The 18,766-nt window shown below is 41.2% G+C and overlaps 1 protein-coding gene across 7 annotated transcripts in view; it reads right to left on the bottom strand.

Annotated features, from left to right (window-relative positions):
- TMEM241 (transmembrane protein 241) overlaps nucleotides 1-18,766 on the bottom strand; it is a 61,890-nt gene that overhangs the window by 20,459 nt on the left and 22,665 nt on the right. For 4 of the 7 annotated variants that reach the window (XM_080380618.1, XM_080380623.1, XM_080380619.1 and 1 more), the window contains 4 exons: nucleotides 15,384-15,410; nucleotides 13,056-13,090; nucleotides 11,718-11,787; nucleotides 8,878-8,971 (listed from right to left, as the gene is read on the bottom strand). In XM_080380618.1, coding sequence (XP_080236744.1) covers nucleotides 8,878-8,971; nucleotides 11,718-11,787; nucleotides 13,056-13,090; nucleotides 15,384-15,410 — 226 coding nt within the window. The remainder of the gene's footprint in view (nucleotides 1-8,877; nucleotides 8,972-11,717; nucleotides 11,788-13,055; nucleotides 13,091-15,383; nucleotides 15,411-18,766) is intronic. The other 3 variants (XM_080380620.1, XM_080380621.1, XM_080380624.1) reach the window with 2 other exon arrangements.

Below are 18,766 nucleotides of genomic sequence, written 5' to 3'. Positions count from 1 at the left end.
TTGAGTGCAACTTCAAACCTCTTCTTGCCCCCAGAACAGATCCTATGCATGCTATTTATTTATACATGGAATGGACAAGTGTTGCTGATAGGGTTCAAGGACATTGTCAGAACCAATGAGGATGCCTGCCTTAAGGGAAATATTTTAGTAAAAAGCAATATAATGCATTTTTCCATTGTTAAAATCTATAGAAACATGTGAAGTGCTTACGTTCCTTGTCAGCATTATTGGATGTAAAACATTTTTCTGTCATGACTACTCAGAACTCTGTGGAGGATATCACTAGTACCAAAAATAGCATAGGAAACTTAGGGATGCGTAATCAAGTATTTTTTAAAAATCTGTTAGCAAAAATAGCAAGTTTCCATCAACCTCTCTCCTGCATGACACAGTTTTGGTATTTCTGTGCATGTATAAAGTCCGTTTCCTATTGTATTTCCCATCTCATGACTCCTTTGGGAAAACCTAATTCATAAACAAACAATTCCCAGACCAGATAACTAAATCTCCCTGCTGACCCTGTTCCGTACAACCTAACAATAATAACAGAGACAGTCTCTGGATTGCCATTCTCTGCTGTGTTTATGCTGTTTTAGTAATGATGTAATGGAAAGAAATTAACATGCTATTATTATTATTATTATTATGCTAAGGACTGCAAGGAAGAATTGGTATTATTTAAGATTTTATTTTTCCATTCAAAAACAAAAGCCTTTCCAGGGCTTTATAACCATTCACTATTACAAAAGGTCAAAATATTCCATCAGAAACCTTAAAAAACATGATACTTGAAAAAATGTTTTTTAAAACATGACCACAGCTAATCCATTTTGAGCAATGCCTTTTATAAGCAATGTCACAAGGTTACACACTTGGCCCTGTGGGCCTCAGCAGGCCCTGCGTGTCTCATGCGTGGGAAGTTGGCGACAGAAGTGACTATAGTTGACTATAGTCTTTGGCCTCCCGTTCCCTCAGAAAGGGTGGGGAAGTCTCTGCAAGAAGTCCCATTCCCTTCTCCCCTCTTAGGACAACCATCCATAGTAACACACATGGAGAGAAAACTGGACTCTGCACTCTTCCTGCTAGCCACGGATAGGATGAGGACAGTTCAGTCACCTGAGACTAACCGATGCCTACGGGATTCCCTGAGCACCATGTATTTCAGGGACAGGACATAAGCCATTCAGTCTGTCTCCCCCACAGCCCTATGGCTGTTTGCTGACTTTTGTTGAAAGTCAATATCTAATCCTTAAACAGGTGTACAGAGCGGGAATGAGAAATGAACACACTTGAGATTTTGCAAAAATTGGTTCTGAGTTGGGGAGGGACAGGAAGAGGAAGACCCGGAGACCTGTTTGAGACAGCAGCAGCTCTCTAACATGAGACCTTTCTGAAGAGAGCAACCTGGTGGGTGACACCAAGTGCCTATCAGAGAGGTCAACGATCAGGTTCGATTTGTGAGGCTGCCTGGAGACATTTCATCCATGAACGTTTTTAAGAATCAAAAAGGCAGCTAGCGATCCTGATCCTAAAAAGAACAGGGAACCAGCAAGGGAGAAGAATGTGGCTATTTTTGCTCATTTTTGGAAGCCTAGCCTTAGCTAGCTTTCAAACCTTCTACATTAGTATGTTATACAGTGCACAGTTCTCCCATATAATTTTGGCATTTATATTAGTACATTGGCAATGGAAACAATTTCCGAAACAGTTGTCATTCTTTTGTCTTCTCTTTGTCAGACTTATGATTCATGTCCCAGCCTCAGCTCTCCATATGTAAGTAACACCAGGAGACCAAACACAAACATGGAAGATCAGGAATCTGTTATGCAAAGGAACTAATGAACCTGCATCTTCTGCAGTTCAAAATTCTGTTGATTTGACAAAACCTATTTTTAAATTGGCATTTTTCTACTGTCAAGTATATAGAGACGGTTTGTCAAAGGTAGGGGTGAAAAAATACCTTCCAAAGACATACTGCAAGCTAGTGGTTCTGCTGTTAGCTTTATGTTGAAAAGAATGAAAATACCAAAGGTACATGATGCACTTCAAATGGATATCATGATGGATAAAAAGAAACAAACAAACTCAGAGCATCTCTCAGGGCTCAATCTATGAATTAATGTCTGCTCAGACTGGATTTATTATATTGAGCACAGATGAGTTGTCCTGCGATACTCCCCCCAAGTCATAACACGTAACTTTATGTACTTATTTGTGTGATCATGTCCTGCCCAAAAGCTGTCTAACTGCCATTTTCAGTGGATACACAACTGCAGCCCCATACAACACCTCTTAATGTACATATTAAAATTTGCCACTACCTGAAGGTTTAAAATCTCCGACATTTCTCAGCTATTCTTACAAGACAGCTTCCTTAAATTGCATTAGTGCCCTAGGGAGCCTGTGCCACTTAGCTTAGCGGTTGTGTAGCACACAAAGGAGTTGTTAGGGAGACTTCTTCCCAACGGTTATATGGTATAATTAGTGTTGGATGCTACAATGTAACTATCAAGCTGTCTCCATGGAAACTACCCAAACCCCTATACTTTTAAGGTTTCAGCAACTGGTCTTTTTTATAGACCCTGAAGATGCAGTTAAGAGCACACTGATTGCCTTATGCACTCGTCAAGCTCAGCTGAGACACATTTTCTTTTCTAAGATATTTGCATAGTCTCCATGGTGACTCTCAGGAATCAAATGTATGTGTCAAGAATGAATGTACATATTTCACACAGTGAGAACTAACCACAAATCAATAAGGATTTTTACCATTTTTAATTATCTTTATGCATATGTGTGTGCATATCTGCATGCATAAGAGTACACAAGGTGTGTAGAAGGAAGAAGCTCACTCCTACTCTTGTGAACCCCTTCCTGGCATACTTGAAAGCTTTAGGGTCACAGAAACTCCCTCTCTCAGATTAGGGGTGCACATCAAACCACACTGGTGCCACGGACAGCACCTACCAGCAGAGTCCAGCCAGGCCTAGCACACAACTCTTTCCCAGGGCTTTGGCTTGTGGCTGCACAATTTTTCCAGGTTGGGTGAGCAGAGATGTTGAGACAGCCTTGCATGTAGCGCAGGATCTTTGCCGAATGAAAACACACTGTGTTTATGGAACTCCAGTGGGAGTATATGACATTTTTGCTTTAAGCTTTATGAGGTCCAAGCCAAGAAAGCAATGTGATTTTCAGCCAAGAATCTCAAAGTCACTTTTGCCTAAGCACAGCAGCAGGCAAAGACCCTACTTCAGTCTACAATATAACCAAGTGGGCAAGTGCCAGATAACCAAACACATTGTCGTTCTGGTTATGATACACGTATAACATTTTAAAACAGATTTTTTAATCCAGAATCCTCTCCCATTAGGGCAGAGATGAACAAGGAGAGCCATTTGCTTCAGAAGCTGCCGATGGCAGGGCTCTTTTAGAGTGGCACTTGTTTCTGCAAGTAAATAGCCCTCAGAAGAAGAAAGGAACTAACATTCTGGACCAGAATATTTTATAGCGCTTGCATGCTCAGCAGCAACGGAAGAGGAATTGAAAGATATACAAATAGGAGTGCATGCTTAACAGAGGCTTTAAGACTGCAAAAATGTGGAAAAGCATGAATTTGTTTTATTTTGCTTGGTTAGTTTTCCCCTGGAATTAAAGCAAACAAAATTCTCACGTGAACTGCTATCTGTGAAAGAGAGGTACAGTGAGCATAACCAGGCTAGGAGCCCCAGAAGACTTGCAGTTGTGGCCTCTCCATATTATGAAAACCAGGAAGAAGATAATTTCTGCTTTAATAAAAAACATCAGTACTTTTCCAATCTTTAAGAGGGATTTGTGCTGACATGAAGATGAATCTAGTCTATCTGTTCTCTTCAAGACACCAGGAGGACCAAAGAAGCAGATACACAGACACAAAATAAAAAATCAAAGACTACAGGAGGCGTTCTGAATAGCTGTTACATATTTTGAGGGAAGATTAAAACTGCTGGGGTGTAAGTACAGTGGGCTACAGTTAGGTTCACAGGACCCATGGATAAAAAACTCTTTCAGACACTCCTGCAAAGTTACTTTCACCATGTCTGGCAGTCAGCATTAAACATAGGGAGACCTGGGGCAAACACTTCTGAAGTTAACAAATGAGGAACCAAAGCAGCTGTCAGCAGATGCTTTTATGTATCAGGGAGCCTCCAACACTGTTCAGATACACTAGGGATTACACAATGGTGCATGGGATGGCCATATAGAAAAGAACTGCATACTCCTGGTGAGATCTATCTAAATTTTCTTCCAACTAATGCATATGAAAACAATGGTTTACAACCATGATGGTGAAATAAACAACTGTATTTCAGTTATCCAACTTCATTTCTTCAGATGAGGGAGGAAGAAAGAGGGAATCCAAAATCCACTGACCTTCCCATCTATTCTTCCTTTTTTATAACAAGCTGTCTCCATAGGTTCATGTTTGAAACAAGCTGAATTCCCTACAAGTTTATTGGGATAACACAAAACATGATGTGGGAATATGAGTTTTTAAGTAACCAGTATCTTCCTGAAGAAACTTCTGAAATATCATTTTTCCCTTCTATTCATGACTTAAATTATTTCTGCTGCTTAACTTCTAGAGACTCTAACAGGTTTCATCATCAGATAGATTGGCAGCCTTAATCTAAACAAACTCACTGACAGCACTGTTTGAGCTCATTAGCGTTCTCACCAGATGCTTCTGTCTGTATATATAAGCATCTCCAGTTTTTCTTTCCAGTACATGACCCATGATACTAGCATAGCTTTCAAATTAAAACAAGAAATCTCAGTACAGCTTCAAATCCTTGCTCTTCTGGGGATTAAATCTGTGCAAGGCTATGACGAAGCATTCCATATTTCTTGGGCTTCTTAAGAGCATTTTTTTTTGTTGTTTTACAGATCACTTTAGTGACTTTTTGGCATTTCTCACGAATCCATACAGATATGACTAACACACACACTATTTGCTTTCACAGCAATAGTGCAGCGAGCATTTGTCACTATAAATATCACACAGGACTATACACACAGATGAAACATGTGCTTCGTCTGTCTCTGCACAAAGCAATGCTTTGACATGAAAGCTGTCAGAAATCATTATGGGGAGGAATTTTAAAACCTCATACATTGATTAAGTTGCCGCAGCCAAAGTAAGTATCATAAAAACAAGTTACGACCCAGCTCCAGTTTTTAAGTGAATGAAAAATTAGAGGGCAGGGAGGCCAAATATGTGGGCTTCATAAAGAATTCTCCTTGAATCTGGAAAGCAGGCCATATCAGATCTCATGGTTAGTTTATTGGTCTCTTGGCACTTAACAAGAAATGAAGCGGTGGCAACAATCTCAGCCCCAGCTCATCAGTCACATAGGTACAAAGCATCCAAATGGAAAACAGATTTTCTGATTCTCTGCACCTCCCTAGAGGCTTGGGTTGCTGTCGGAGGACTACAGCATTCTCCTTTCTTGGCTCATTTGCAAGATAAACATACTCTGGCCTCAAATGCTGCTCCTTTCCAACTGCTGGTGAAAACTCCAGTCAGTCTGAGAGATTAAGAGGATGATCTAGGGCACTACTCAATCCAAGAAAAATGCTCATGTGGGAACTCAAAGCTGTTGTTGTGACCAGAGGGTTTTTTTCCACTGGATCTCATTCTGTAAGTCCAGATTCAAATACTTCCTATCTTTATTCTTTATCCACATTAACTTCCTTTCTTCTTCTTTTTTTTTTTTTTTTTTTTTTTTTTAAAAAAAAGGGGGGAGTCACACGTTTGGATTTAAACAGATTTTTAGAGTAGTAGTTAAATACTGCTTTTCTGCACTTATGATGACTTAATATGTGATTGAGATAGCCTTCACACCCAGGCAATGCCAGTCTAGATCAGTATGGAGTTTTAACACTTCCAAACACCTGCAGGAAGTAGCATAAGTGATCAGATAGATAGGACTCTTCTTAACTACCCCATACATAAATTTATAGTTCCTTATAATTACAAGATACGTTGTGAGAATTTTATAGGAGCTGGTTGATCAGCCCCTACCCTTGTAGGCAAGCTCCAGTTCAGCTCTTGCTTTCTGCCTATCTGTGTCTGTCTCTGCAGTCTCTTTTGATCTCTGTTCTAAAACTGATGTATAGTGTTTCTGAATCTTTGAATTATTCACTGACTTCTAATGCAAAATCAGCTGCATTTCAGCACTTGGAGAAGCAGTTCCTCCATGCTCCTCATGCTGCCTCAGATGGGCATGACTGAGCCCTAAAATCATTCTTACAGCAAGCTTTAAAACACTAGTGAAAGACATTAGGGAAACAGCTAGTTTTGATAAAATTATTAGTGCTACAGACAGACCTCATGTCCTTATTACTCATTCCCCTCTTTGAACGCAAGACATATAATTTGAGCACTGGGTTAGAAGCTACAACAGGAAAAGGACTAATTTGCCCTGTTACAAAAACCTTCCTAAGCAAGATAATTACACCATGCACATGAACAAACACAGACTTTTAAGGCTGAAGAACAGATTAAATTATCACAGTGACAGGGACAAATTTTCAGTTGCTATAAAGGCACATAATTTCAATGACAACACTGGCTAGAACAAACTTTGTCTAACTTATGTCTGGAGTTGGCCAAACCCCTACAAATCTAGAAACCCTTGAACTTTGGTAAAGCTTTGATTCAGTCCGGACTTTGTGGCTCTGATCCACCTCAGCTGGGAAGGACCCAAATCTGCTTAAAATAGATTTCACAACACATCTTTGCCTGCATTTTTTTCCAATAGGTTATAAATACCACATGTAGAACCATTTCTCCTCATTCACAACACCTACTAGCAGAGCCAGCTATTCCCATCTCCAACCCAGAATGTTAAAAAAGAAAAAAAGAAAGAGGCAAGAGCAAGCTTTAATCACTTGACTTGCTACCAAGGAGCAAGAAGAAAGCTAAGGTACTAAAATCTGCACAGTCAGAATGTTTGGAAGAAATTCAAACTGGTGAGAAACTCTATGTGACTTGTACTGTCTGGAACAGCTTGCAAAGCACAAGACCAGCCATATCACTCCCTTCTTGTTACCCCCAGAAAAAATGAAGACTCATTTGACTACAGTTTCTAAATAAGCATATTAGGCAAATCTACGTGGTTTTTTTTTTTCTTGCAAGTTTCATTCACTGTCGTAGGAAAGCTGTGATCACAAACTGCATAGGAAGGTTGTGGTTTTCAGATGACCTGGCTGAGGGTGAGGAAAGTAAAATCTAATCAGGGAAAAGGAGTTTGGCAAGCTCTCCTGACTGCATTTACCACTGATAATTTAACAAATGAGCTGTTAATAACTTAAATCAAGTACAGCCAGACCCTAGATCCACTGATCATAGGATAATTCCAGTAGGAGGGGACCTCACGAGGTCAGACTGGGTTGCCCAGGGCTTTGTCCAGTTGGGTCTTGAAAACCTTCAAAGACAGTCTTTGTGCCCCTGCCTAACTTGTCCTCAGGGTTAAGAAGCTTTTCCTTACACCCAATCTGAACGTCTCATCTTACATGCACACACCAACGCACCACTGTGAATAGGCTGGGTCTGTCTTCTTGGTAATTTCTCCATAGCTACTGGGTGGCTGCTGCTTGTTATGTGCTCCCAAAGCTGTCTCTCTTCCAGGCTGAACAAGCCTGGTCCAGCAGCTGTTCCTCACAAGGCAAATGCTTCAGTCCCCTGACTTTCTTGCCAGCCTTCTGCCAAACTTGCTCCAGTTTATCAATGTGTTCCCTGTACTAAGGTGCCTAAACCAACGTTCCCTATTCCAGACGTGGTCTAACAAGTGCTGAGTAGGGGAGCATGATCACTTTCACGAATTTACTGCCTATGCTACTATTAGTACAGCCTAGGATACTTTTGGATTTCTTGGCTGCCAGGGCACACTGCTGGCTCATGTTTGCTTTGCTGTCTATCAAAACCCCCAGGTCCTTTTGTGCAGAGCTGCTTCCCAGCCATCCAGTCTCCAGCCCGTATTATTTATTGCCAGGGCTCTTCCTTCTCATGTGCAGGGCTTCACATCTGTCCTTGCTGAATTTTGTAAGATTTCTCTTGGCCCATTCCTCCAGCCTGTCCAGGTCCCTCTGGAAGGCAACCCTGTTCTTTAGCATTCTTGACTAGTCTTCCCAGTTGGGCATCCTTTGCAAACGTGAGTACACTCTAGTCATTAAAGATGTTAAAAAGGATGGGCCCCAGGACAGACCCCTGTGCTACTCCAGTTGTCACAAGCCTCCAGTTAGAACAGGAATCATTAACCTCTACCTTTTGAGCCTGATCGTCCAAGCATTTTTTCACCCATCTAACTGTTTGTCCATCCAGACTGTAACAGTCTAATTTGGATATAAGAACAGAGTGGGAGATACGATCAAAAGTGTTGTTAATGTCAAGGAAATTGACATCCACCGCTCTCCCCTGTAATGATAATGGTGGGAGTTCTAGTACTGAACTTCAGGGAACTAGTTTTAACTCTTGGCTCTGGGAAGACACACTGGAAACAGCTGGTGCACAGACTCTCAGAAAGAGTATTCTTCTCCAAAACTTTCTTTGGAAAGTACAGATTTGTATTACTGGGATTGAATAGGCCAAATCCTTAGCTGCAATAATCTGCCCAGTTCCATTAAATTCAGTCTACATACAGTATTTGATCTTAGCTAATGATCCTAGCTTATTATGCACCTGATATTTGTTGCCTCAACCCCATGTGCAGGTTGCATAGACAGGCCCTAGGAGTGTCAAATAGGAATAGCGAGGGAAACTAGAGAGGTGTAGAAATTCCTCGGTTTGCCTGGGAGAAGCACAGATCCACTGTGTTCCTGTGACAGTCTTTCTCTTACCTTTGCAAGAAAACTCCATGCTGCATATTGCCCTGATGTTGTGCTGCTTTTTAGCTTCACTGCGTGCAACATCAGAAAGAATCCCAACAGTCCACTGCAAGGGATGGGGAAAGCTTGTTAATAAAGGCTCTTAATTTCAACTAAGCAACCTCAAAGGCATCTTGGTTTTCCTAATGCAGAACTGCAGCATTAATCCCATTTGGAGAAAGATGAGTGGTGGACAAAGAGCTTACATTACGTCTAGTACATCTCGGGTTTTGTTCAGTCAGTGACTAGAGTCTGAGTAAAGTAAGTCTGACGCTGTCATGGCTGGTCTCTAATGCACTTGCATAATCAGAAAAGTAGAGATTATTAGAAACATGAGGTGAAATATTAACTTCAAGCATTGAAATGGCTCTGAATAAAGGCAATGCTAATTTCAACAGGAGCCACACATGTTTGGCAACTAACTCACTTCAACCTCCACAGAGCCTGGAACTGAAAAAAATAACCATGGGGAAGTTTCTGCCTGAAGCTTTCAAGCTGTTTAAACTTCATGAAGCCTAAATTCCAACTGGGAAGTCAAATACATCTCTACTGTATACCAAATAGACAGATGACTCAGTAATGCTGGGAACAGAAGACTCCAAAGATCTCTGCTATTAAGGGAATTTTGATTTTTGAGTCATATAGGAAAGTAGTCCCCAGTACTCCTGTAGCCAAGACTACTCTTAAGGAAACTGTTCCACATCTCACTGGACCTCACAGAGCTTATAAGTTTTAGCTCTGGATTTTGTTTCATTTGTAACATACTTACAAGCCACTGGTTGTGAACCAGTGAAATAGTGTAAACCAGCAAGCAGGGAATAGAAAGGGACTTCAAAACATGTGAGGCGCAAACTACTGTATGGCTGGCTGAGAGGCATAAGAGATTACAAAGTGCTGGGGAAGGTGCATGGGAAAGGAGATAGGATCAACACAGCATACAGGTGGTGAAGTAAAAAGTGTCTTGGTATTTGAAGAGAGTATGCTGTTCTGGTCAGTGATGCAATGCAGTTGGTCCCCTCTCTGCAATAACAGGAAAGGTGGAAGATGATGACTTCCTAGGTCAGAAGTTCCACGCTGGGCTCCAGCACCTCATCCGAGTGCCATTCCATCCTCAGTACAAGTGGCAAAGGTGTGTCAGCCACATCTCAGTTACAGGTGGTTTTGATAAACCAAACAGTAGGGCAAGATAACTGCCCAGGTCTAGAAGGTAGGATTTCTTTTACACTGAGCCATAACACGAGTCCCCAAAGGAATAACTGCTGTGCCTGAAGCCAAGAAAGTAGATGCTGCTTTGATGATAAAAGATAGGCCCAAACTCAGCTCCCTGTTGCAGAGGATGAAGTGCTGAGCAGTACAGCATTCCACTCTAAGAAACCAGTGAGTTCAATGAAGCAGCATTGCCCAAGCTTTGGAAAGTCCAGTAGCTGGCTTAAGTTCATTCCAGGTCTTCTGCCCTGCAGAGAAGGGCTTTTAGTCAGAGTGATTTGAAGCTGTTTAGTGTAATTCAGAGATAAAAAGTGAAACAGCTAATTATAATACCTGAAATATTGATGTCACAATTAACGTCAGTTTATTTCATTAAATAAAGAGAGCACTTTGCACCTTACTACTAATGCTTCAGACATTCTGCACAGGTAGTAGATTTAGCTGCATCAGTTACCCTTACTTTATATTGTACAGGTTTTCCTCCAAATCCTTTATGTCTACAAAGACACTGGATTACAAGATGTAGGAGAGCAACTGAGATGCTTGTTCCTCCATCTAACTATTCCTTTCCACTTGCTGTAGTGTGCACCTACCTACTATACATGTACTGAAGCTGGGGCAATGGAAACAGGAGGCTACAACAGTGGTAAATTCTAATGAAGTGAAAGAGAAGAGTACCTGGGCTAGACAGATATACATTATTACCTGCAGTTAGACCTTGCCTTCAAGAAGAAATAGATTTCACCTACCTTCCGTGGAACAACTTATTCATTATTACCTAATTGCAGGTTACTTGTAGTGTGGATAGTCCACCCTTGAAAAAAGCCACTTTTGTACCAAAAAACTGTGTACATAGGGAAAATACTTAACAATATTTTTAATATCCCCTTTTAATGGAAAATTTGGATACAAGTAAGAAAATCCCTAACAATCAGGAAATATTTTTGGCATCAGTTAGCATAAAAATATTTTTTTCCCCTCTAAAACAAAAATACTTCCATTTGGCAAAAGACTGGAGGGGAAAGACAGGAATAATTTTTTTTTTGGAGATAATTAAAACCTATAGGAAACATATTTATGTTGTCCTGTGAGAACTACACTATTAGGCGGTGAACTTTTGCTACTCAAAATAAAGGAATGCTTGTTAAAGCTTTTCCCTTTTACCCAAAAAAAGCATTCTGCCAAATAACCAGATGTACAGGCAAATAAATCCACGTACACCCATATAATGCTGAAAACTAATACTTTGTAATCACCACAAACAGCAAGTTTTACAAGGGCTAATCTGACTTGAGAAGCATTTGAGAGATGCTATTTATCAAAGCGTTGCTACCTTAGTTAAAATTATTTTACTGGTGACTGGGAACTCGCCTGATCAGAATGCACTCACTCAGATAAAAGCACATATACTTCCAGCACATTTGAATCTCGGGCCTTCAAATGCATATCCACCGATATGCAGAGACACATATTCTCTGCAGTTTTACTGGTTTATGGCAGCAGAAACTAGCATAACTAAGGTTTTGCACGCTCCAAAATTTTTAACGGAGAGTCAATGGCATCTCTTATTTTGAAAAAATTCACGTGTCCTGTTAAAGAGGGGTTACCTGGCGCAGCAGCTGCTATGAAACCTGTAGAAGTACAGGAATGGAAAGTCCAAGGCACTGAAGAGATCACCTGAGGGACAAAGTAATACACTCAGTGGAACACAGGAGAAAAAAATTACCCACTGTTACAAGCAAGGGAACAGCAATTACACGAACATTACTAGTTTAACATTCCTTTGAGCCTTTACAGCTGGCTGACTTTTCATTTATGATGCTTTCCACATTTCTAGCTTGTTTAATGATTTCTCTCTGACCTTGCTTCTAGCCAGTTCCTGCCTTTGGTTGAAAAAGGGGAAAGGGATACATAAGAGTATTCTTTGCTAGTATACAGAAGACCCTGCTTAAGCAACATTTGCCAGTGGGTACGCATGCATCATATCCACTTCTTTTATTATAGAGCTTGTGATAGTTCCTGCTGAAGCAACAGGAAACACAGACATATATTGGCTGCTTCCCCATCCGGCATTTGAACTCTGTCACACAGAGCAACTTGAGATGTTTAAAAAAGTTCTCCCAGATCCAAGTAGAGCTCTTGAATACTTGCATTTCCAGGAACCTGGGCCCTGATTGCTCTTGGTAGCAACATTCCCAGGGGTTCTCCAGCTTTCAGGCCCTACAGATTTGGAGGAAACTCCATCTTCCACTTTTTGAAACATAGGACTATTTTGCCTAACTTGTCTTTATGTCCTAGTGGGGGAATGCCTACATCCACAACATGCACCACCAGGCAAAAGGTGCAATTTATGTTTATTTAAATGGTTTTTCCTTTATTTTTCTGAGCAAATGTCTAGTGAAAGCAACAGATGCTCATCTTTATCCTTCTAATTATTAAAATACCAAGATGAAAGGAATATTAGCCACCATCAAATATTCAATTTCTCCATCTTTAGCCTTCAATTTTTTGATACTTCAAATCCTGCCATGGGCTCAAGCGATAAGATACATCTTATGAAAGCAACAAAACAAAATCTCTGCATAGCACTGAGGGCAATGCAGAGAAGGAAACTCGGTTCTATATGGACTTCTGGGACACTACTCTGAAGAGGACACACTGACCTTGGGAATCCTTGTTATTTACCATGTACCACCTCAAAAGCAGTTCTTTGTTGTTTGTCCCATGCTGCTGCTTTGCAAAGGGAAGCTAAGAAAGGTATTAGTAAATATGCAAATTACACAGTGTTATATACCCCCTCTCTTCTTCCCATCTGAAGTCATATTATTGGTCATATTCCTGTTGAATTCCAGGGCTAAAATCCTAAGGGTTTGCCCTCTAAAAACATGCATGGAAAGGAAAGGCAATATAGAAATCTAAAAAAGGAAAAACTCAATCAACTTTACCTGCTGGATGGGATGCAGAGGCCAACAGCACCACACTAAAAAATAAAAAAAAATATTTTCATACTACAGAATTTATGACGTGGCCTGAACATTATAAATGGACAATTCTGTGTTTGTTTTTTCATGGTGAAACTTATTCCAGTTAAGTAGAATAACTGAGGCATAAGCATCAATTAAAAAAAAAAAAAAGTTAGTTGGGAAGGAATTGCCAGGGTCACCCAATACAGTCTCTCATCTGAAGCACAACTATCACCAATATTTGATCATGTCCTCTGTGACTCTGTGATAAAAATCCAGGTCTCAAAAACCTCCCAGCATGGAGATTCCACATCTCTCTGAGTAACCTCTCCCAGAGCCACTCTACCCTCCTAGAAAAGAAATTTTTCCTGATGCCCTGTTTCTAGACCACCAAAGCTGCAATTTATGGTGGTTGTTCCATATTATACCATGAACCACTCCTTAGAAGAGTTTGGCTCTGTCGTCTTTGTAACTCCCTTTCAAGAAAGTATAGGCAGTTTTAGGTTGCACCTTCGTTTCCACTTTGTCAGTTTCTACCAGACCAGCAACTTCAAGCTCTCCTTGCAGTAGCCCATGTGCTCTACGTCACTAACAATGTTAGTAGCCCTCTGCCAGATCTTCAGTTTCTCAGCACCTTTCTTGAACTGGGAGGCCCAAAACCGAATAGAGTATGACAGCTGCAGCTTCAGCAATGTTCATAATAACTTCTCTCAATCTGACAGCCACACTCCTAATGTAGCCCAGTACATGGTTTGCCTTTATTTGCCATGCACATGCACTACTGCCTCATATAGATCTCAGCATTCACTATTACCCACAAGTCCTTTTCAACAGACCAGCTGTTCAGCCAGCTGCTGACACCACTGAGACTGAATCTATAAAGAACTGTATTTGTGTCTAGACTTGAGTGTCTTTCTGTCCGAGGACTGATTTCAGCTGTGTACTGATGTCCACTTTATAGGGATGTACATATATTGCATGCAACAGTCAAATATAGTCTTGTGTGTGTGGCTGTGCATGCACTGTACATTCATGCCCAAAATGTCAGTTAAAGATAGAACAAATGTGCAATTAAACAAGTTTAAAAAAAAATGCATGAAAATAAAACTAAGTACTAGCCCAAATGGTGCACACTTTTCATAAAGATACAAATGAACAAGAAAATCAGTTGTAATGGTTCTTTACCTGGAGTATCACTTAAGATTTCCGAGGTCCTACAAAGACTTCATCCTCTGAGTTTACAGTATAGGATTTACAGAGCCCTTTTCAGTGCTACTGATTCGTCTGCTAAACTTTTTTTTTTCCTATTTTTCTCATTCCATGTTATTCCCAAGGTTAGAAGGCTACAGAAACGTATTCTTCCATTATAAGATGGAAGAAGTATGCATGTCTCCAAAGCAGAGCTACAGCTTCCTCCAGTTACCAACAACAAACATCCGTGACAAACACAAAGGACAAAAGGGAGGAGAAGAGTATCTGGAGAAGTCGATTCTTGATAAGCAGCAATCACTGCACTTACAAAGGTAAAAAGACATTTATTAATGTTATGAATGCTAAAGCTAGGCAATTTTCCCTGGCTAATTACCAGTGATTTTTACAGTTCACTAGACCTAGACCCAGTAAAGGCAGCAAAGTGCCAACCCAACCAGCAGAGGAATGAAAGCCTGCTCAATGAAAAGTTAAGGCAGAGAAAGAGCTGGAAGTGGTTCCCAACACGGTGTTATGGCCAGAACACTGAACTTACTGTATATGAGCTACACCCAGTACCTGCAGTAGTACAGTATCATCAGCACGGTGCTTATACCAGGCCAACTCCCTTCTCCAGTGCTAAAACAGTTACCGTTTCCAAGCCTGCTTGCCCTCAGCTGGTCCCAGTTCTCTATGCAACCAGGCTACTGTGCTTCGTGGCCTGCCTGCGGCATGCTTTGGTGAATCCCAGCATTATTTGCAGAGGCAGTGGTAGCAAACACAAACTGCAAAGAGCATGGAAATCCCATGGCCAAGGAAGCCTTGGGGGGAAGCTTGTCACTGAAACCAGCCGCGGAAGACAATGGGCTGAAGGAGGAAATGGGTCATGACTGACAGGCAGGTGCGTATTTTAGGCTTAACGTTTTAGACAATGTCTTTGAAAGGCACCAGCTGGTACAGTACGTTCACATTGTCAATATTTACATATGTTTTTAAAAAGATGTAGTTGTCACAAAGATTGTAAACAAGGCAAAGCAGATCACTTACAGTAGGTAATTCCCCCCCACCTCTCCTCCCCACACAGGCATGCTCTCCCTGCATGGAATGCCAAGGGGAACTCACCATAAACAGGCCCAATTCCTCAGTTTCCTGGTAAAGAGAAGAAAGGAAGCAAAGGCCTATTGCTTTTGACTAAATAACAGAGAAAACAAGAGCCTGGCGGGGCAAGTGAAACTGTATCAACAATGATGAGAATTATGACTAAGCGGTGTTTCTCCACTTTGGCTTTCTGCATTATTAATTTTTAAACAAAAAAGCAGTGAGACTGGGAAATGCTCAGACAGAAACTTCCTTCTTCAACCAAAAGGAATTGATAACCCTACCAGACATCCCAGGTCTCAATCCAAAGAAAACACAGCAGGGAAACAAAACCTTCTTTGTGAAGTGCGAGGCAGGTTAAGGCAAATGGGTTAGATGCCATTAAAGCTGTACTGTGACTCTGCTCTCAACAGTCCTCAGTAGAAAAGACATGATGATGCTGTAAAACCAGATTAGGGATTCAGAGGTTTCCAGCAGGACAGCCTGGGCATCCAGCTGCAGCAAAAACAAAATCCCTGTGCCAGATTTCTCTGCTCCTCCCCTTTTCCTCTGTACTCAGTACTGAGGGCTGGGTCACCTGTGGTTTTCTTTCTGGCTAAAAAGAGGTTTTGTCAGCAAGAACAGCAGTTTATGCCTGCGAGGTGCCCTTTCCTATTGCAGAAAATCTAGTGCAGCTTTTTTAATTCACAAAAGTGACAGATTACCAGCTCTTACAGAAGCCAGATGTAGTTCAGCTGCATAGGGTAGAGTCTTTACCACACACCTTTGTCAGTGCCATTTAATTCACCATTTGAAACTCTCCCGCTCTAAGTCTCTTGTTTCCTCACCAGTGACTGCTAGGCTATCTGGTGTGCCTTTCTGAACAAATATCATACAGTGGCAAATATTGGGATGTACTGAAACTTTCTTCCAGGTTCCCTACAAGAAGTAACACATCTCTATCTGCCTCAGCATAGGAGAAAGTCCAAGATGAGCCACGACCCACTTCTAAGGCACACTGTGTATCCCTCAACATGCCAGGTAGACATTACTGCCCCTCCCCTCACACTACCCCTTACCAGCTAGCTAGGGGGGAGAAGTCTGTCTCCCTCCTCGATAAAAAGTGGGGAACTGAAAAGGAATAAAAGAAAATGGAAGATTACTGGGAAAAACACTAGGAAGTAGAACTCTTAACACAGAAGTCGGAGTGCAGGGAAATACAAAATACTGCAGTAAAAAAGGGTGGTGGGAATAAGGTTGGAGGATTAGAGGGAGGTTCCTGGAAGTACATTTTCCCTCTTCTTCCCTGCTCCCTGCCCCACATGCTTAAACACAAGGGAGATGGATGAATAGGATGGGGTTGGGCACTGAGAAGCAACATCACCCCTTCCTTCTCTGCATAGCACAGCTCGGCTCTCCCTCCTACACTTGTTCCTGGTCTGGCTCCCTTTTTAAAAGCCATTGAATAATCATGCTGTAAGTGATGAAGCGAGAAAAATGCCACCCTTTCAACATCTGCAAACACTTCTTCAGATCTGTTTTGTTCTGAAATGTTCCTGTTCATGTACCTTTGCTTAAGATGTTCTATCCTCCCAAATTACTCCAGATTTTAAAACAAGAAACAGTGCATGGCATGTAGGGACAGCACACATTAGGAGACACTGCTAATTTCAGCTATAACTCTGGAAGTGTCCAACAGAGCCAGTACAGTTAACGTTTCTTTTTCATCTAAACATGTATTATTTTAATCTAACATATTGGTACATACTAATATCCAGTAGCTCGAGGCAGAACTCTTCATCTGCTCTATCCAGCCAATCTCTACACTCAGAGTACAACTGTGCTTTTGTACTGAACAGAAACACTTTGAACAGCCTCTATTGTAACAAACCTATATATTTTCCTATATTTTCCCATATATTAGGAAAAATTTCTTCACCAAAAGAATTATCAAGCACTAGAACAGGCTGCCCAGGGAAGTGGATGAGTCACCGTCCCTGCAGGTATTTAAAAGACATGTAGACGTGGTGCCTGGGGACATAGTTTAGTGGTGGACTTGACAGCATTAGGTTTATGGTTGGACTCAATGATCTTAAGGGTCTTTTCCAACCACGGATGGAATTGATTCTAAACACTATCTGGCTGTGCCCACACAGCTGCTTTCTTTTCCCCACACAGCCGCATGTCAGCTGCCTGATCTACATTAGAAATAAGGAGCTATGAAGACCTATTTGTAATAGTGCCAAGGAGAAAGTTGCACTGATACCACAGTAGCAAGCTCCTTCATAAATCATAGAATGATGCTCGTACAGACAAGACCACCTGTACACATTAGACTGTCCTGTGGTGGAGGTAGAACTGGGATCGTGTCATGGCCAAAACAGTCCTCAAAAAGCCCTGAATAGAGGAAGCAGCACATGCCTTAATGTCTGTTAAATCACAAAATTTAGCGCTGGGCACCCTCTGACAGGGCTAAGCATACATTTTCAGTGACTCTGACCCAGAACTGCCTGTCAGGAGTTAGCACTCATTCAGAGAATGTTCACAATAAAATGCCCTCTACGCAGTGTGATTTAAAAACGCTTTTGACTGTTTTCCACAGAAATTAAGCTTGTGCAATAAAGCTGTGTGTACACATACATACATACATAGCTCTGCATAGCTCTCAAACACGCTGACCAGCTTCATCCAGATTTGGGAAGTGGCAGGCATCTCCAAGATAACTACATGCGCAGAGGTCTCACAAAGAGACAAGCCCTGCCAGTGCCTTCTGCAGCAGAAAGATTTCAGTCCATGAGACACTGGAGGATCTTCACTGCAGTGGCATGTCCTGAAGGTTGCAAACAAGGAGAGAGCTTCTGCCAAATTTCACACCCTTTCAAACATCAACAGTTATTATGACAAAACAAAACTCTAAAATAAATCAGATGCCACTTATCCCATTGCCCATGGTACTGTTTTCTCTAGGCGTGATAAGGTCCAAATGCTATGGACTGTGAGCTTCTCTAACACATAGAAATATATACATACATCTATAGACACACAGACATATAGATATCCACTGACCCAAGCCAAACAAATAAGCATCCAGTCTTCTACCTCCTCTAAGCCACCTGTTTTCCAGCAATTGCTTTGCATCATCATCTCACAAGCTACACTGACCTTTAAGCCACTTAATGGTGAAAATCTTTGCAAGCTTTGATAACACATTTTTGCTTTTAAGCAGATGCTGAAAAAAGCCATCTTCCACTTCGCACTATTCCATTGTTGTTTTCTTCTTGTTGTTTTTCTTTAGTAAAAAGAACAGTTTTTAAACACATACCACTGCACCTCACAGTTTCTTAGCAGGAAGTTTCTCCCTTTCAAAATGTTCTAAATCAATAATCATACTTTCCATGCAATGTGGAACTCCTGCTCTCTGCTGGACA

This window comes from Falco punctatus (assembly GCF_963210335.1).
Source record: "Falco punctatus genome assembly, chromosome: 3".
Classification (NCBI taxonomy): Eukaryota; Metazoa; Chordata; class Aves; order Falconiformes; family Falconidae; genus Falco; species Falco punctatus.
The sequence above is the reverse complement of the archived record's forward strand: the minus strand, read 5'-3'. Positions and strand labels throughout refer to the sequence as shown.